The sequence below is a fragment of the Anomalospiza imberbis genome, chromosome 1 (assembly GCF_031753505.1).
Source record: "Anomalospiza imberbis isolate Cuckoo-Finch-1a 21T00152 chromosome 1, ASM3175350v1, whole genome shotgun sequence".
NCBI classification, from domain to species: domain Eukaryota; kingdom Metazoa; phylum Chordata; class Aves; order Passeriformes; family Viduidae; genus Anomalospiza; species Anomalospiza imberbis.
Window position 1 is genome coordinate 13386987 of NC_089681.1, and position 20888 is coordinate 13407874.

The following is a 20888-nucleotide window of genomic DNA, read 5'->3' on the forward strand; positions in this document are numbered from 1 at the left end:
CTTCAACACAGATTATTGAGATGGAGCAGGCTCATACAACTACACAAACATGAACAGGACAAAACCCACTAGGCAGGATCGGTTTTACAGGCTGGGATCGGATGGTCACTTTCCTTTGGTCACTACGCTGGGTCACCTTCTCTTCATGCTGCAGTCCCACAAAGTTGAGCCACTGGACACGCAGGTTTTTAGGGAGCCACCACATTTTAGTGCAAGTTTCATAGGTAGCCTCCATCTCACTTGGGCTGTTAGAAAATGCCACCCACACCTCTGCTAACGGCAGCTGTCCCGACTCCTGGCTACTCACCTCCCATGCCGTACCCAGCGCAGGAGGATGGGTCACAGTACCCTGGAGGCCCAGCAGGACCCTGTGAGCCCGGGGATCCTGTGTGACCAGCAGGACCTCGTGGGCCTGGAGATCCTGGTGGTCCCGGGCTGCCAGTTCGACTTTCTCCTGGAGGTCCTGCATAGAACAGGGAGATGAAACATCTGCATAGTGTCTTTTGTGAAAGCAGGGATATGAGGCCATCTTTCCTGGCCTGGAAAACATGGCACTGACTGTGTTATAAACACTTCCAGGAGACAGCTTGAGAGGAGGAGCAAGGCATCCTGGCTCCGACTCCCCTGGGCAAGCTGAGAGAAAGAGTTCAGCCTCTGGCAAGGAAGACAGAGCAGCAGCCTGAGAGGAGACCCACTTCCAATGAGCTTCCTCTCTGGCTACTGCTTCATTTTCCTTGCCAGAGACAGCTTCTAGGCAGAACTGGAGCAAATGTTTCACCAAACATCAGACTTCTGGAAAGGGATTTTCATGGTGAGAGGACAGCCCTGGATGCCTGCACAGCTCTTGATTCCTCCCACTCCCTTTCAATACAGTTTCTGGGTAATGCTGTGACTCGATACCAGTGCCTAATGGCCAGGATATCCTCATGAGCAATTTTACTCGTATTTCAACAGGACCTGGTTATCACTCGCTCTGCTTTTTCAGGACCTAAATATAAATCCATGTGATATAATGTGCTTAATTACTATACATTTCTCTGTCAACTCACGTTTAGGTATGACATTAAGTCAATGAGAAAACAAATATAATTAGTCAAGGCTAATTTTTTCCCCTTCTAGAATCTATGCCAGAAAAAAAAAAAATACATGAAACTTTTTAAAAAAATGGGGTTGGGGAAGCAGTTTATCATAGGGAAAATGAAAATATTTGTGTGCTGGGTGACACCATCATGTGGCATATCCCAACATGATACTCCATAGTAAGAACATTATGACAGTTAAGGTGCCTGAACTGCTACTCTCCTTAAGGAGAAGGACAGAGCTGCTGTAAGCTTCTTCACATGTGGGTCAGAATGGTCTAATCCAGATGCCTTAAATGTAAGTTTACCTGTGGATCCTGGTGGGCCTCGGGGTCCTTGAGTTCCAATACCTGGATTTCCTTTCTCTCCTTTCTCACCTGGTAAACCTAAGGAAATAGTATTCAGTCACATTTTGATCAAAAGTGTGAGTAGTGTTTATTATTTAACCAGGATTATAGTTCCATATGTTATTTTCCATCTAAAAACAGATGGCAGAGAAGGAAGAAGGTGAAAATTAAAAATTATCTGGTTCTTTTTCCGTCCCTCCCCTGACAGCCTCTGAAGGGAAATGTCATTCTTGGGGTCTTAAACATTCCTGCTGCCATAGTGGTTTCATCAGGATGGTATGCAGAGGCATTAGCCAGTTTCCAGGCTGCACTTCCTGTGGAAAGCTGCCTCTGAACTACACCAGCATGCAACTATTGTATGTCAGAAGAGTCTTCCGAGCCTCATAGCTATAAATTATTGTGTGCCCCAAAAAAGTCAAATTTCAGTGCTACAGCAAATTTTCCTTCAAACATTCACCCACCAAAGAGTGGTACAGCACAAGATTGTTCATGGAGAGAGTTGTTACCAGTTATGGCAAATTCTTGCTAAAACATGAGAAAGGAGTTTCACCACAGTCAAAATCTGACCGCCAAGTAAAGTCCAATCCAAGTGTTTCCCAGTCTTGAAACTCTGATATTCCAACAGGCAGACCCAGTGAGTTGTGCTCCTGCACTCACTCATGGGGCTAAATTTCTCTCCTTGTGTCTGATCCATGGAAATCACAAATCTAGTAACTCAGAGAAAGCACTTCTTGCTTCCAGCTTTCCATCCCCTTCTGCACTACCACTATGGCATCCTATAAAAACACTTTCTATATGCAGCCATCACAATAAGCAGTGTTGAACTATAGTAGGTGTCAAAACTATAAATTCCAGACCCTGAGTTTCCACTGGTGACTTGGAAATTCTCATAAAGTCTGTGTTTGATTTGGATGGTTCAAAGATACCAAATCCTGGCTGGTTTGTGGGACTTCCCATCCATTTTCCAGACCTCCCTCCCAGCACTGGTAATTGCTCTCGTGGCTTCACAGCTTCCCCGCTTTCAGAATCAAAGTCTATACACGGCACCTTCATCAACACAGAGCAGAAAGAAAACTGCTGCTGCCCTGGATGGGGCAATATCTACAGTTCCAACTGACTGGGCTCCTTCCCTCCTCTCTGCTCAGGTAACTGCTACCTCTTAGGGCAAAACAGATGAAGAACACCTCATTTTTGCAAGGAATCACAGAATAACAGAATATGCCGAGTTGGAAGACACAAAAAGATCATTGAGTCTGGTTCCCAGCCCTGCACAGGACCATCACCAAAGGTCACACCATGTGCCTGAGAGCATTGTCCGTACACTTCTTGAGCTCTGTCAGGCTGGTGCTGTGGCCACTTCCCTGGGGAGTTGTTCCAGTGCCCAAACATCCTCTGGGTAAAGAACCTTTTCCTGATATCCCCTGACACAACTTCAGGACATTCTCTTGGCTTCTGTCACTGGTCACCACAGAGAAGAGATCAGTGCTTGCCCCTCCTCCTCACGAGCAAGTTGTAACTGCAATGAGGTTTCTCCTCAGTCTCCTGGCTGAACAAACCAAGTGGCCTCAGCCCCTCCTCATCAGGTTTCCCCTCAGGGAGTAACAGAAGATATTTTTTACCTTCTTAAGCTAATTTGTAATGGAAGCAAATAAATAAATAAAAAGTCTAAGTGTGGAAAAAATGTAATTAAAACCCCTCAGTGGCAAAGAATTGCTCACACAAGTTTATCAAATACGAGTCCGCTGAACTGAAGTGGATTCAGCATCTGTGGAGGAGTTCTGGGTCTTCTGCAGGAGCAAGAGGCTTCCAGGGCAACATATTGTGTGACCCAATGACATGGAAAACACAGGCCACACCACTGCAACCAGTAAATCCACAGTGAGCACATAATTTTTAACCAAAGCATGGATGACCTCTTTACCTTACCTCTACAGGGTTCTTTGCCACTGTCCTGGCATAGTTAAGGCATTGCCTGTTTCCCTTTTCTGCCTTTTATTTCCTTCAGTTGCATAATTTTGAGGGAAGGGTGGTGGTGGTTTTTTCCTCATGCCTGAAATTTGCTTAGCCCTGGCTTGCTTCAAACATATGCAGAAACTCATCTATTGCAATTCTCTGTCTGTGCTGCAGGCCTTGTAACCAGGTAAATGTATCCAAATTATCTCTCACCACACAGGACCCTGCAAGGAAAGGTTTGCCCTTTGCAAAAGGCAAAATCTGTTTGTGTGAACTGCTTTTTTCCTAAGAAGACTGACCCATTACAACCATCTGCAATCTACACAGCTGTTTAGTACAAGGACCATTGCTTATCCTACTGCATGGTAACATTACTTGGTGACTTCAAAGGCAACAGCCACGATGTTTTGAAATCACAGCCTGCCATGCACTCAATTATAATTATTAACACACACAAAACTACACACTCGTATGTGCTGTTCACAGGATAAATTGTCAGTAAGAAATGCTAAACATGGAACAAATCTACTCAGGCTAAGAAGAAAATATTCATTCTAGAATAAATTAAGAATCTCTTGTGCAGGGCAAACCTTCTTTGAAAGCAAACACTGAAAGCCAAGATAAAAGTCTGCATCAGGTTTCTTTTAGTCTGATTTCCAGTAAAGTTTATCCAAGTTAAAGAGAACATAAACACTGAGGCAAAAATATCCTACTCCTAAGGCAAAATGGTCATGAGTTAAAGCCTTGAGCTTCCTTAAGGGACTTAAGAGACTCACAGACCTCTTGGCTCACTCCTAATAAATGGCAGAATATTCAAAATTCACCCAAGTAACCTTTGGTGCCAGCAGAGCATGGCTTACAGAAAGTCAACCAGACAAGCCATCATTCTTGTGGGTTACTGCATTGTGGGTTACTGCAGGGGTTAACTGCCCTCAGAATGAAAGTGTGTGTATCAAAACTGCCATTTGAGCTCAGAATGCCTTTAGGTCCCAGGAACTACTTTCATATTTGTGCTCTGGACATGCTTCAGCAATAACAGCAAGCTGTCTCTTCCCTTCATAACCATGGGTTTACATCTTGTCCCCATCGAAAATACGCAATGTCTTCAGTTCAGCCCATGGAGATCACAAGCAACTGAAATCAGTTATTTGCAACCCTTCACTAAAAATAACTCTGATAGCATCAGTTATTGAAAACAACACCAAATTCGTGAACACATTCTCTAGCAAAGAAAAATAAATTTCCATAGTATCTGCACAAATGGAAATCTCAGGTGTTCTTTATCTATTTTGTCTTTACAAGAATACTGTCCTGTGAGGAGGACTATGTATTGCACTTAAATTAAACTGCTACCAAAAATGTCCTCTTTTCAAGATGTTCAGCTGTGAGCATAGTGTAAAATAACACACAGTTGTGATTTTTTTCTTTTTTAATCCAGATGAAGCTAAAACTGGAAATAAAAATATTTAATTGACGAAACTGGCAAAAGTTCAATTTAATTCCACTGAAATTTTGCCATCACAGCTGTAAACGTGTCTTTTGATAACACATGTTTAACTGGTTCTTTCATATGAAGCCAGGAAGTAAATAAGGATGAAGCTGTGCTTGAGAACAGTAACTTTCCCAGTGACAGCTTAGGTATTTATTGTACTTTAATCATAGTGGGATGGGCTGAGTAGCTGTAAGTTTTATTCACCACTTCAGACCACATAAGAGCTGAAGTCCATTCAGTAGTAGAAGAACTGCTCTTTCACAGCATCTGAAAGTTAGCAGTGCCTCAGAATAATTTTTACTGTGGCTTTTCCATTTTTCCACAAAGTTGAGAAAACTCCCCACGTATTATAAAAATAACTAGAAACCAAAAAGAAGAAAACAAAGTGTTGATTCTTTTGTTTTCTATACCATTTTGCAGAGGTGCAACTACTTCCTGGGCACTCAGAAGCCAGACACTAGTAAAGCCCCAGATCATAAACAAAACCAAAAAAAGTATGTTCAAACTAGCTGAAAGGAAAATAAAAACCAATGCTGTGAGCTAGCTAAAATTAAAATAGAGATGAGGGCTGTGAATAATCAGTGTTTGGTTTTTTTCCAAACTCCTCTACTTATGCAGATAAGCAAAGAGCAAAATTCTAGTAATTTATCTGGGATTATGTGCTGTAGGGGGCTGGTAATACAATGTGGCCTCTCAGCTGGCAACAGACACTGAGAACTGAATCTGTCAAAAGAATGACTTGTCCCTTCTCACTGAGGTGGTCTTTCTTGGAAGGACCAGCTCAATGTGCTACTACTAAGAGGAATCCTATCCAGGAATGGGACATCATGGACCTAGAAGTTCAAGTGGAGGTTTCTAACAGAACTCCATACACTCAATCCATGTCTCTTTCCAAAGCCTCTGATTAATGTTTGGCGGAGTGACAACATAAACAAGGGAAAAGAAGCTGTTGGCCAGGCAAGTCAGCAGGGAATTTCACTGATGTCTCTCACTGCTGACATTTCCAGTAAAGCTCTCTTTGGTGCACCATTTCTAACCAGTTCCACATACTGCTTTCTGAAGTGCCCCCTTCTTACAGGTTGGGATTGAATAGGTGGTAGGCAAGAGAGGTGAGCTGAAAGAAACATCTGGCCTCCCCCCACCTTTTTATCTTCCCACTCTACCAGAACCTTGCCACTCAGCTCAGAGCCAGTAACAGCCTCGTGTAGCAATTCCAACAGTTTGAGGGGGGAAAAGTGACATTACTAGATAAGCAAACAGGTGTTTTTTCCTTCTAATGACTGTTACTTCTCAGCACACTCAGCTGCAGGGCATTTTCTGAACTTAAATGCAGAGCCTGACTTTCAGAGTTGCTAATCTGGCACTGGGCTTCAACATTAAATTGGCTTCATATGCAACCAAAATGCTGATGACATTAATGAAAACACATTTTACATAAAGACTTCCAGGTGGCTGGCTGAAGATCTTCAGGACAGGACCATACATTGTGTCTGCCGAACAAGTTAAATGAAAACATGCTTCAGAACATAGCAAGGGATGGAGTCTGACTCCATTTACCCTCCACTCTGTAGTCACTGGAAACTTAAAAACCCTTCCTTCCATCCAGAAGCTGAGCAATTTTAGTCTGCTGCTTCCGTGTATGACGTGTCGAATCAAGCAAGAATTGGGAATCCATGAAAAACTTCCAATCATTCTCCACAAGCTGGTTAAATAATTTTTAATTTTAATTTTTGCATTTTGGGGTTGGCTTAAAGCAATTCCTTAGAAACTGATTCAGAAATATCCCAAGAGTCTGTAGCAAAAGGTATCTTCCTGCTCAGTAAAGTGCTACTGCATCAAACACACATCAGTCTGAAAGTTCAGTAGTTTCTGAAGAAATTAAATCCTCAAGAAGCAATAAATTATTATATACTTTTGTCTCGTTTCTGAAGGAGCTCTTTCCTGTTTCTTCCAGATTCTGTTCAAGGCTCCAGTTACACAGTTACAGTTAAAATCCATTTTAACTCCAAATAAACTAGACAATTATTTTGTCTTAAAGTTTATGCATGGATTCTTGAAACAACCTCATTTTAAGCTGAAAATATTGTAGAACCCTCCCAACATTTGGTATCACATTTTATGAAAATCTGACTGCAGTTCTGAAGGATGCTTGATTAGAGCTTTCTCTCTACCAAGTATAAAACTCCCCACAAGCACTACCTGCCAAAATCAGTCCCTTCTAACATCAGTTATCCATATAGAGAGGAAAGGGTAATAGAGAGGGAAGGGGCAATATTCTTTTTCATGTCTTTTTACCCTTTCTGTACTCTATTGCCAATGCTTCCCAGACATTCATATTGTCTGCAGTGGGCCAACCCACATCATGTTTCATTTAAATGACTGTATCTAATCAATCTGTGATCCCACAACGTGCGTGTCTGGACATCAGCACAGCAAATACAAAAAGTCCAGGCTAAATGTCCCTTTTTTTTAGCCTGACATTTTTGTTGTCCCTTTCCCAAAGTTCTAGCTTGAAAAATCTTTTCCCAAAAAGAAGGGAAAGATTTAAAATATGCTAGTGTGGAATCAAATATCCCGAAATCTACTTTCACTGTCTCCAGATCACGCTTTTTAAAGTCAGTTCCTCAGTTGCTGGCTCTTCCAATCTTCTTTTCTACTTGCCTTACACTCCCTCATTCCTCCTCCTTTCTGGACAGTGCCTGGTTTTGCTCAGCTGGATCAAGCAATAGCAGGACTGAAGGCTCAGTACCTGAAACCTTGCCTCTTTTTTCAAAATGGTAATGAGATTTACAGTCTTGAGGGCAAGACATACAGGTTCACTCAAAGACTTCTATTAAAAACAATGTTATAACTATGGTCATAATGGCTTCTGTGAACTGGAACTATTAAGTTCCTGAATAGTCTTCACAGCAGTTAATTTTTAAAATCCCAGTTAGCAGATTTTGTAACAGCAACACCAATTCATTGCTTCTGAATCACATTTGTCTCTTGGGTTTTGGGTCACCTCCTCATGTGATGTTCTTCAGAGCACTTTCACAATTATAGATCTACTCAGTATTATGTCCTGAGGTTTGTGCTACTCTGGGACACAAAAGATAGCCAGGGCTGCACCAAAAGAGAGTAAATCAAACATGGAGTTTGTTTCATTATTAGACAATGCTCGTGGCGGAAAGGAGAATTGGATCTAGCCTGCATATGAGAATGCAGAAGAGAATTCTTGCAAATGTTAAGTGTATTACTTCTCTCTGACCTCACCATTTCCTCTTCTTGATTCTCTCAACCCCTCAAACTAGGAATTTTTCTGTCTTTTTATCAGTCTTTCTCCTTTCAGGTGGTCGTAACTCAGAAATTCCTAGACTGACACATTTGAAATTATCAGAAAAGCTCAGCATTTCCCCAACATACACATCAGTTTTGCATCTGACTTTCTTCAGTTGCTCTTTTGCTTATATATTTAGAGATTCTGCTCACTTTGGAGTCTTACTAAGAAGAAACATGATGTGATGGGATGTGCACAATTAGATTCCACCAATCTTCAGCAGTTTAAACATTAAACCTCTGCCAAAACATACTTGGCAAAGCCTGCATGACTTTCATGACAGAGTCTCCAGAGCCTTCATTATGGTCTGTGTTAAGGTCACCAATTAATTAGTGAGAAAATGTTGCTTTCACGTTTAGACAGGAGACAAAAGCTGTTAGAATGTATCAGGAAAGGGAGGTATAATTTTGTATTTGTGAATAATGAAGCCTACCTCTTTCTCCTGGTCTTCCTGGCTGACCAGGGCTTCCTGGAAACCCTTGCATGCCTGGTGATCCTTGCTCACCCTGTGGCCCTGGAGCCCCGGGCCGACCTGGCTCACCAGGAGGTCCTGCGATGGTTCGTGTTGAGACAGACTGGCTTGGAATCTGATTCAAAATCGAGTTATATCTTGCCATATGACCTGTCAGGAATAAAAAGTCGTAATTTTCAAGTAGCAGTGGAAAATCTGGTCCAGCAAAGTTTCAGCAGAATACTAGCAGGTTCTCAAGGCTGTGGTCTGTCATGCTTTGGTGTTACAAAGTTGTGTACAAGTTGGGGGACAAATAGTAGGTTAGGGAGGGCACAGAAAATGGAAGAACTATTGTGCAGGATTTTATTTTCTTACTTCGGTAAGGGTTTGGGGGGCTTTTGTATTTTATGTCTATAAAAATTTTAAATTGGTGCAGCAGAAGCTTCTGTATACTGTAATAGCTTGGAGACAATTCCAGCTTTTTTTCAGAAGGCTGATGCTAATCAGCATTAGTTGGACATAAATCTGGTTGAACATAAATCTAGTTGAAACATAAATCTCAACTGTCTAGTTGAAAACAAACATATCCCCTTGTATATTTTGAAAAGTGTCATATTTGTAAGTAACTGTGGCAGAAAAATCCATTCTAGAGGGAGAAGCATATGGACTATTTGTGTACTTGCCTTGGATGAGCTGCTCACACACTTGACGAGCAACAGCCCGGACCATTGCCTGGGACTGGAGATCGCCCTGGATAACAACAGCAGCAGAGTCATGAAACCGTTTCTTGAGTCAGTTCTGTGCTGACAGCACTTTGAGCAAAGAAGGATATTTATTATTGCTGAGATGTTATATCCTCACAGATGAGAAAGGAAAGCCAAAGAAATTTTGTGATTTCATTGGTTCCCATTTCTCTTTTTGGCCAGCAATCAGAGGCCGGAGAAGATAACCCTAATGAGAGATTTGGAGGCATGCTTACTGCCACATTCTTCCCACCTTCAAAACATTAATGTAGCTATATAAAAGACCATGTCTGGAAAAGAAGGAAAGTTTGCTTCATTGCAAAGAGAAAACTACTGTGCCTGTAAACACAGAGAAACATAAATTTTTGGGAAAAGCTCTTTATGAGACAGAAGGCCAGGCAGGAAAAAACCCCACAGCTAACATGAACAAAGACTTACCCTTTCACCCCTTTCCCCCTTAGCTCCAGGAGGACCCTATGAAAAGATTCGATACAAAATTAATTCTCATTTTGTTCTGTTTAAAATTTTTAACACTGGAACTTTGTCTGCCTTGCAGATTCATAGCAAAGGGAGAAGAAATAAACGATAAGCAAGCTTTCAGGAGGTTAAGTGACAGTGACAAATACACTTCTATCATTTCAGTACTCAACAAAATGTTCACCTTTGGCAAGTACATGGGAACAATTACTTTCACAAGTGTTTGCCACAAACTGAATTGAAATTATGCATTTCACATGGCTGAAACAAGTCTAATTTTTGCAAAATAGTAGCCTGAAATTTGCTGTACTGAGACTCTGCATCCACAATGAACAGAGTAAGCAATGGGATTAAACTGCACAGAAAATTGCATTTGACATTAAGAATAATGTAATACTGTAATGATAGTGAGGAGGATTATGGATTGAAACAGGTTGTCCAGGGCAGTTGCAACTTCACCAATGTCAGTTTTTGGGGTAGGCTACAAATTTCTGACCAACAGACAAGGAAAGGTCTGTTGGTCAGAGCCTGGTGCTAATAAAACCAAGGCCATGGGTTTGATGCCTGTATGGGCCATTCACTTGAAAGCTGGACTTGATGATCCTTGTGGTTGCTGACAGATACATGGTTAGCACAGCTTATTATATCCTTGGAGACAGGAAACTCCTACAAAGACTAAAAAACTATTTTTAAGGCCTCTACTCTATAACTATATTTTGGAATAGAAAGCTCAGTAATTTTTCAGCCACCTGTTTTTTTTCTGCACTACTGGAGTCTAACCATGCACAACAGAGCTCTTGCATGACTCACAGGAATATCTACATTCTAGAAAATTTTGTTCAGTATCTGGAACATGTGGTTGGACAGGAACTGCATAGTCAACATGTTATATTGATAGTAAAAGTTCCATAGCTCATCAAATCTCCTTTGTAGATTTCATGATTACACTTAGAAACTATGCAGACCTAGGCATTAGATTATTATCTCTCCTTATCTATTATCAGTCAATTTACAAATGAAAATTCTTGCATTGGCTAAATCTCCAAATGAAACTGGATTTTGGAAAAAAATTTTCTATTCTGCAAATAGAGTCAGAAATGCACACTGTCCAATTCTGATGTCTTTAAAAATTAAATAGAATGTTTACTGAAATAGATGGGGAAAAGCTGAGCAGTCTTTATAATTAAACAAGTCATCAAATGTTAAAATATAAATACATAATATTGTCTGAACTCTTACAGAGACAAAGAAGTTCACAATAAATATTCTCTTTTACATAAAATACACATTCATTTCATAGTTGTATTCCTTTCTTTCAGTCGAAATGTTTTGTTCTGGGGTTTTTAAAATAATTAATTAAAAAACAGCATCTGAGAGATAAACTTAACAACGGAGGGTCCTAATACTAATTTTAGATCTAGAGGATATAATTTTCCAAAAATTATATAAATTATATAAATTATATAAATTATATAAAAAGCCCTATTCATGAGTCATTTGTTCTGATTTAAACACAGAGTAACCTCAAAAGCCAGATTTTTATTCATGTATTATTTTCACAGTTTGGAAATCAGAATAATATTTTGGAAATATTCAGGTTAATAAATACTTGAATTTCCAGAGAGTCACTGGAAGGGCAAAGGGAAAAAAAAAAGAATGTAATTAAACAAAGACTACAAATTCACATAGTTGTGTTTTTAACTTCTGTGTTTGAATCTTGTGTTTTGACTCTAATCCCTATATTCCAAACATTGTATGTACGATCAACAAATATATTTAATTGCAAAGAATGAACAAAGAAAGGTCAATATGATGTTTAACTTAGCCACTAACTGCAAACAGATCATAGGCAATAAATATTGAGGAGTTCTGTCAAACAGTGAAGTCAGACTCAGAAACCAAGCAAAGCACAACAGCAGACAGAGAAATATTAGTTAGTTTTACTTACAGGAGCTCCAACATCACCTTGTGGCCCCTGACTTCCAGTAACACCTGGAACACCTGGAGCACCAGGTATGCCCTATGTGGAAAAAGAAGAAAATAGTGGTGATGACAATCAACATCCATGAGTCCTGATGAGAAGTGCACAGACAGTTCTGTCAGTCAAGGACTGGAGATTCCCAGAGAGAAAACTAAGAAATACAATTTGCAGGAAAAAGAGCACCATAAGCACAGCTCTGAGAAAAGCACATGAGAAAAATAACTTGGGTTGCTTTCTGGAACAGGCGGAAATTGCTGAACCACTGGACAAAATCCTGGGATGTCAATACTGTGTTCAGAGGGGATAACTCAGAATGTTCTTTGTAAAAAAAACCAAGGTGGCTTGGTTTTTGTACTATTATACTCAGTACAACCAGCAGCTTCATCTAATTTTTTAAATTTATTTAGATGGCATTAACGTTGCCTAGCTGCTCTAACTGAGAAGGCTGAAACTGATTCTGAAGGCAACATATATCCTGCATTAGAGGCTGGATGTAACCTCTGCTGTCTTCCTTGATTACTCTCTGAGAGCACCTGTACTCACCTCCAGCTTCTAAACCAAGTAAAACTTGGTGGTTCCCTTCAGCTAACATTCCTAATTGGAATTTTTGACAAAAAGAAAGTCTTGTTTCAAATGTTAAAAGCAGGAATTCCCTCTTTATAGTGCAGTTGCTTGACTAAGAACAAACTATCAATCTATTGACAGAACAACTCTCTCCCCTTCCCATGGGAGACATTTTCTTCTTGAGCTAAGTAGGAGTGGAAAGAAATTACACTGGACAAGCAGCTTTCTGCCAACTCTGTGCATCATGAGAACTCTAACTTTCTTTGGCCTTGCTTTATCCACTGTAGCATAGATAACAGTGTGACCTGTAATCCCCCCAAATCCTGCTGACTTTTGCAGTAAGAAATTCCATGGGCAATACTCACCATTGGGCCAGGAGGTCCTTGTGGGCCTGTGGGTCCATCCTTGCCAGGAAAGCCCTAAAGAAGATAAATAAATGCAATTTTATCAGCTTTTTATATGTACTTCATTAATCTGTTGTTTCATCTAGAAGAAATTTTTTAATTTTGTTCTTTGGTTTCATTTTGCTTTTTTGTTGTGTTATTTGTCTTTTTTTCCTAAATTAATACTTGTTGGTAGTGATCTCTTAGCAAAAAATTTCCTTATTTTCCCTGGGGAAGGTTTCTTTCTGAAAAGGAGCTATAGTGTCACCAAGATTTTTAAAAAACCAAAATCCAGCTAGTCTCACAATATTTTTGAAGAAAAAAAACAATACAAAATTCTTCATACTGGCAATTTTCACCTCTGAGTGAATTTCACTTAGAACACTTCTGTAGGGAAATAAATGAGAGGGTGTGCTGTCAAACCTCCCTAGCACAAGGTCACATTTCTGCATCTGTTCTCACTGGTTGCAAGTATTCACAGTCCCACTGATGAGGTGCTGAAAGATGGCAACAGAGAGTGGATCTCTCTGCCCAGCAGTGCTGTGCACATGCTCCAGCTCTCACTGAGGTCCTGATTCAGGAAGCAGCGGGACTGCTCATGTGCTTTACATTATGAACATGCCTCAGAGCTTCCAGAAATGAGAGCCAAAAACTAAAGATAACTTGGAAACTGGAAAAGAGTACATCACAGAAAAAAAGACTGACCAGATGTAGAAGAAAATACACTATTAATGAAGTATTCTTACAAATTAACCAATTTGTATGAACCACATTTTGTATCCACATGCTATAAAGCTTGGGTTTCTGACCAGCCTGGAGATTAGGAAATTTTTTAGTTACTACACAGCCTGAACAGGAGATACATGGTTTTACCTCTGGCTCAAGTCCAGTTTGAAAGGTGGTTTATGCTGGAAAGTGTTTGGTTTATTGCTGAAATGTTTGAAAATGTTTATGGTGACACACACAGTAAAGAACATTCCAGGCCTCAGTATCTTATGGAGCTTCAGAAGAAAAATTTACAACTTTTTTGGTTTGTACTTTTGTCCAAATCTTTGTTTCTGCCATGGTTTTAGTAATGAATATAACAAATACTACTGGTTTTATGCTTTGCACAGTTAGGAAGCTATTATTCAAATCTGCAATCATATGGCATAAAAATGGCTGGGGAATAATATTATCTGCCATATACCTGTAAAGGTTTTTTAAAAAACTCCAGCAGATGGCTGTTTCAATGCTAAAATAAGCCACATAGTCAACTCACATTATGTTATCTAGGCAACCTTAGACTTGATAAGGAAATACCTTCATATTCCACAGTGTAGCCAGATGAAGCTGACACCTTCATATTTATGTTTCACTTTTTAAAGCAAAGATGTAAAACCTCTATTTATTTTTACTCAATTCCAAAGCAAGATGAAAACTCATTTGACCCTTTTAAGGGCTTAATTTAACTAGAAGGAGGGAAATATAGTGCTTTCCACTGACTTCTAGGATCTAGTGTGGATTCACACAAATTTCTAAAGAAAAACAAAACTGTATGTCTTTCTCTTCTCAACTCCAGTCAAAGAGTAGCATTAACAGTATTATCAGCAATACATTTTCTTGGAATATATTTCCCAATTTCTTTCTTCTGAGCAGTGCTCTTACTCCTGGCTGCTCAGTAATCACCTCCTGTATATTCTCCTAGGGTTTATTTCTCTTGGCATTGTGTCTGTATCACCCACAAAAGATCACCTCCTACTGTATTTGCTAGATGTGAAAATTGCTATATATAAATCAAATTTAAAAAAAATGCCTGGTTCAAGAAAGAGCATGGCAATACCTATTCTTTCATGCTGGTAAAAGACTAAAGGTCTTTAGTGCTGCCAGCAGCATTTGAAGATGATGTTACTCAGACCAACCGATGGCCAGAATGGATCTGACACTCATTCTGAACTTTTGAGCTGAGAGCAGATTAGTAAGTACCAGGAAATTGGCAGGAAGAGTGGGAATTTATTTCTTCTGGCTCGTCCTCTCATTATTTTTGGTGTGTGTAATGTAGAAGAAAATAGAGCACAGTGAGAATTCACAAAGTTGTATTCTGAGTACTGAAGTATTGTAGATGCAATTTAATCTCCCATTTACTGAACTCTCCTCTTTGCTTAACCACCTCTAATCCAAGGGGAATGGATTAGAATCCATTCACCCCCTCTAATCCAAGGGGAATGGAGGAATTACATAAGCACACTGGAGGAATTGCACAGCACTGTCACATCCAGGATAGAAATGACTGCACAGAGCCACTGATTCTCTCCCATGGAACTGCATGTCCAAGAGCAGAATAGGACAGATTTTGATGTGTGACCTAAGATGTAGGTCTTTGAATCAAGGTTTATATCATTTCTAGAGAAGGAGTGTAGCTCTGACAGAATTTTTTGAAGGGATTTTATTTGCCAACATACAAACGGTATCACTGGTAAAATATCAAGTCTGCTGAACTCAGTTCTGCTGCTGACCCCATTATAAATTCTTGAGCTTTCTGTAGCCTGGAATTTGTGTGGGGGAACTTGTGGAGAGGTGACTTTTCAAGGAGGACTAGATACCAGAAAAAACATAACTGAAGCTACTGAGTCAGGCTTGAAAGCCTTTCATGTAGAGCCTTTATAAAACCCTGCAGCCTGGGACACATGACTGTCAATTCAAGATCTGTCTTTCAACATGAAATGCTTGGGACTGTTGGTGGAGAAACATGATCTGTTCTCTTTACTAAAAGCCCCCTGTACTGCTAGCTGCAAATATGGGGCAGCAAGAAAGGACACCAAAAAACCACAGCTCCAGCCACGCAATAAAAATAAGTTGTTTTACATTGATAAAATCTTTCCTGACACTCTGGAAGCTGATGAAAGAGGAAGGGACTGTTCCTCATGTGGAGATGTAAATTCAAACAGGTTACCAGACAGGTATAAAATATTGTCATGCATATTCAGAATATTTGCTTTATTATCAGAAAAAAACTTTTTTTTACTCTGATTCAACCTTCACAAAGTATTTTTATTATTTATTCCTTCTTCATAGGGAGGGAATGTCATTATGAAAAGGACCTTTTTATGAATTCACATAACTGGCAGGGAAGATGTTCTATTTCTTTCTAAAACCCAAGAAAAAGCAAATAAGTCAGGGACTAAAAACCAAGTTCAGAAATACAAAAAAGAAATTTTACAGATTAAGTGCTGAATTACAACATTAAGAAAGGAAAATCAAGCCCTTTCCTCAACTGATTTCAAAAAGAAAATCAGAAAGTATGAACACTAAAAATCAAAACAAAAAGAAGGGAAAACAAACTGCAAAAGTGAAGTGATTCCAATTATCAGGGACTGAAGGAAAGAAAATCTCCATTTCAGCACTTCATGAGTCTAATATCACATTATACCCAGTTCAAAGTTCTCAGAGATCTCCCAAAAAATATCAGCCCTATGCTTACCACCCATTAAAATCAGTGTGATTTAGCAACCTGCCTAAGTACTCTACAGTACTAATACCACTATAATTAAAATATTTAAAGATCAATAAATACTAAAGAGGAAGGGATAACTAAGGTAAGAAAAACAGAAAATCTCAGTTCTTGTAGTATAATACTTGCAAAACAGTTTGGCATCTTGGCTAACTGGAGGAAACCCAACAAAAGAAACATTATACAAAAAGGCAATTTACTTCTCAGGAGTTTTCCAGTTCCAATTCTCTGCTGCAGTTATGCCCTTCAGAATTATCTATTTTTAAATGCTGGGTCTTCAAAGAGACTGCGGTGAAATAATTGGTTTGGATCTTTGCCCATTAAAAGCAATTTCATGTTGTCATAACTTCACAGGAATCAAATGAGTTACAACACCATAAAATCAGTATAGCATAATTATTTGTTGCCATAGAAATAATTACAGCTGGACAACATTGCATAAGGGTTGCACAGAGACAATACCAGGCTAACAGAACTAATTTTATGAGCTCTGGGCTGTTTATCCAGCTCCAGTGATTAATAGCAGAGAAGAAAGAGAACACACAAACAAAGCATTATTACCATATCTATAAAAACAGGCAATTTATGTAATTGCCCTACCTTTTTATAGACAACAGTGGGGTATTCTACAGAATGAAAACCACATGACTTTTCCAGGCTATATCAAAAGCTTTTGCTGCTCTAGTCTTCCTCAGCTTTTCTCTGGAATACCATCTCTGCAACAACCTGGTAACTCCCACATGTGGGAGAGCTAGACCACTTCAGAACTGCTGGCTAGCATCAAGGCATGGCTGAGGGCATCCTCTGCTAAATATGAAGTCAGCTACAGAAGAACATAACAATACAGAGTTCTTTTCTCCTTGAACTGCAGGCACCTTGAGGTCCCTCATGATCAGGCAGGTAGAGGGAGGAGGCATGTAGCACTCACTTGTACAATGTTTATCACCATCTCAACCTGTCCAGGACAAAGACTAGACAGAATATGGCAAAAACCCAAATGTTCATCAGGGTCCAGGTCTCTATTAACCTGGAGATGAACAGGTGGCATGAAAGTTGGGCAATTTAGAGGGAAATATTGCAATGCAGTAAAAAGAAGACATAAAAACATGCAAAACCATAATGCATCAGTATTATAAAGTTAGGGGGGAAATGCATTTACTTACATATTTCAATACAATTTAATTGAAAATTAGAAGGCTATTCCTGCAATTAGATTATTCATCTGATGATAATATTGTATAAATATTTATATTAATAAAATGCCTTTCTTTTCTTGATTTTAGAGAAAAAAAAAACATTTATCTATTGCCCAAATTTACAGTAACTTCAGTGGAATTACTTCTAGACATAAAGATATGCCAATGTTTAAATTCATAATAGTGAGTTCAAATACATGTTTTGCTATAGGGTTTGGGGTTTTTTATAACAAGGTCACAAAATCAAAGAATTCCCAGATTTCCCTGAAGTTCAAGTTACATTAACATTTCCAAAAAAAAGGATCATGAGTATGTGAATCTTGCTCAAATGAAACTGAAAAGTTATATTTCATAATGAACTTCTGCTGTAGACAGAAATCTAGTACTATGCTAACAATAACTTTCCAGAGTCTGACTAATAATGAAACAGAAATCTCCCCAAGGAGACAAAGAAGAGGACTTATAGGCTTAACTGCACAAATGAAAATGAATTTTCTTTTACTGGCTCCTAGACAGACTGTAAATATCTGCAGTTGTTTTACCAGGAGCAGAATAATGTTGACTAAATTTTGGTATTATTTTTCACCTTTTCTTCATATCAACTGTTTCTGCAGGTATCATTCTACATTCTATGTTAAATTCCCTTGTAGTTGTCTCTGTTTCATTAATTAGCTAGAAAGCAAATTTTGATAATTGCCTTGGATTGCATACTAATTATATACCATTTAACAACCATTGAATTTTAAATATATAAGCCAAGAGATTAATTGGCAATGTTGAACACTTGTGACATCTACAACCGAATGGATAAAGGACAGGTGTCGTGCAGGGCTCCCATTACACATCTCAACCCTCATCAGCAGACAGAAGGATGTCCATCCTCCTGTGCCTATTGGCACAGAGAGATGACCTCCAGAAAGGACAGAGGTGGCATAAATTATAATAAATCAACCATGTTGGGAAACATTTCCCTTACGGAACAGGAACGAAACACATGTAAAACATACTCATTTTAGCTTACCCTTTGACCTTGAGCTCCATCTCTTCCCGGTGAACCTGATGCTCCTGGGACACCCTAAGCATTATAAAAGGAGAGAAAATGATGAGATCAAATTAACAGAATCCAACTAAATTTTCAAGTGAAACTTTATGACATCTTCTGGATAAATGGAACTAGTAAGTTCCATTTATCCAGAAGATGTCATACCATCCTCAATAAAGGATGGCGCCATAGAAGAGATTCAGTAAAGAAGGCATTTCTGTGAAATGAGAGATGGGTAAACACACATCATTAAAATGCAGAGGTGTTGAGTCTACAGAGACACAATTTCAGTGTTAAACAAGAAAGTAACCAGCTCTTCAGGCCAAAGTGAATTGGTCACTGCACACCAGCTTACCCTGGATTCCTCCTCTTTCTAAACCCCTGTTCAAATTCACCCCAACAACACATTTCTCAGCAGTTTGGCAAATGTGCCCTAAACTCACAATGATGTCAATTCAACATTCAAACTTAGTAAGTGACAGGGTACACAATAAGTAATACCTGCAGGCCAGGAAAACCAAGATCTCCCTTCTCTCCCTTTTCACCTGGTGGCCCCTGCAAATAAACAATCACACATAATGAACCAAATATATGATTACTTTTCTATTTCTAATAGTTCCCTTCAACTTCTTAAAAAAAAAAAAAAGAAAGCAACCAGTAAGAAAATAGACTACGTTTGTTTCTGAAAAGCAAATATACAGACTCTTATTTGCAAAAATGCAAATGTAGAAGTTATAAACATAAAAAATAAAACTAATTTTAAAGGTTTCATAAGTAACCTGAAAAACCTATTGCCATTTTGTTACAAAAAAAAAAAAAGGTAGTTATTTTCTTTTTCTCTTTAAAGGAATTAATTTCACTTCAGGCCTCAGCAGTATCTCCAATAATGCTGAAAAGAGGGTTTTCTGTGAAAACTAGGCATGTTTCTATGTTATATATGCATGAGAAGAATGTACTTTTCTAGATAATAAACACACCTTAACTTCTATAAAAAACGAATTTCTCTATGAAATAACTGCTCTTATTATTAAAGTATTCTTATTATTTTCCATGACAACATAATCAAGAATATACAGCTTTGATAAGCCATTGTATTTTTCATTAGTATCATATAGGCTGGAGAAAGGATGAAATTTTAATATAATGTAGTAAATTTGGAAAAAAAACTAGCAGAAAAAAAAATATATATGACTACTTTTCTAGGCTTGTCTGTACCCATCTACTGGAGAGGTGTATGAAACAAGATAAGTGCTACTGGCTTATTATTCTAACAATGCTCATTTATGATGAAATTCTGTGACTTATTTCACAACAGCCTTGCAAACTCCAGGTCTAATCACTTCCTCTGATGATTGATTTTATTATGAATGAATATTATTGCTTAATTTTGGCAGAGAATATGGTGTTCTTGCTTGGGTACATCTTTCAAGTCAGAACTGATCTGTGATGAGCAGTACAGCCAGAAAAAAGAGAAAATATTAACATTTTGGTCTAGTGCCATGTCACAACCCCCACTGCAATTTATTTTCATTTGACTCCAGGCTTGGATGCTAATACCCAGGTCATATTCAACCTGCAATCAAATACTTTCAGCTGACTGAAAATTCCGTTCAAAATAAAAAACCAGAAATTTTGGCATCAAACACACATTCATTAGAGGTCAAACCCACATCTGTGATTTCACCTCAAATATTGAAATTCAGATTCTGATCACAACACCAAAAGCTATTTCAGTCTAGTCTAAGCTATTTGCTGTTTAAAAGATCACAGAAAAAGGCCTATTGATTTTTTAAGTCTCACTGGAAGCCCTTGAATAGAAAGTCCACTGGGTCCTTGTGGTCCTGGAGGTCCCTGTGGTCCAGGAACACCAATTTCACCTCGAGGTCCATCTGGTCCCTAAAGTAGCACAGGACATAAGTTAAACTCTTATCATATGGACAAAGGCAGCTTCTGTTTGAAGAATTAAATACCAATAGATTCAAAACCATCTGAAATATGAGTTAACATGATTGAGCAGTTAGGGTTCAATTTAAAACTGTCTGGTTTCTTTATAAGTACTTAAAAAAAAGAATATTTATGCTGCGAAAGCAGCATTCTGAATTTTATATCTTTTATCAAGGAATAAATAGAAAAAGTAATTGTTTTGGAAAGAGCCACAGCAAATGCCAATGACATTTCACTATGCTTTTTCCTCAAAAATGCCAGAGACAATCTGGAATTCATTTCAAGGTTTCCATGCAGCAGAGATAAACCAAGAACCCATGCATCTGTCAAACGCAGAGTGCTATAAAAAGTACCTTTGGACCTGGATCACCACGATGACCTTTGGCACCTCTGACACCTGGACCACCCTGTAAAGCACAAGCACGGG

General features: G+C 38.8%; 1 protein-coding gene across 5 annotated transcripts in view; it reads right to left on the bottom strand.

Annotated features, from left to right (window-relative positions):
- The window catches only part of COL14A1 (collagen type XIV alpha 1 chain), a 113628-nt gene that overhangs the window by 1959 nt on the left and 90781 nt on the right, over positions 1–20888 (bottom strand). For all 5 annotated transcript variants that reach the window (XM_068182136.1, XM_068182131.1, XM_068182159.1 and 2 more), the window contains 11 exons: positions 20815–20868; positions 20318–20413; positions 19019–19072; positions 18497–18550; positions 12772–12825; positions 11810–11881; positions 9823–9858; positions 9325–9391; positions 8624–8812; positions 1388–1465; positions 308–463 (listed from right to left, as the gene is read on the bottom strand). In XM_068182136.1, coding sequence (XP_068038237.1) covers positions 308–463; positions 1388–1465; positions 8624–8812; positions 9325–9391; positions 9823–9858; positions 11810–11881; positions 12772–12825; positions 18497–18550; positions 19019–19072; positions 20318–20413; positions 20815–20868 — 910 coding nt within the window. The remainder of the gene's footprint in view (positions 1–307; positions 464–1387; positions 1466–8623; positions 8813–9324; positions 9392–9822; positions 9859–11809; positions 11882–12771; positions 12826–18496; positions 18551–19018; positions 19073–20317; positions 20414–20814; positions 20869–20888) is intronic.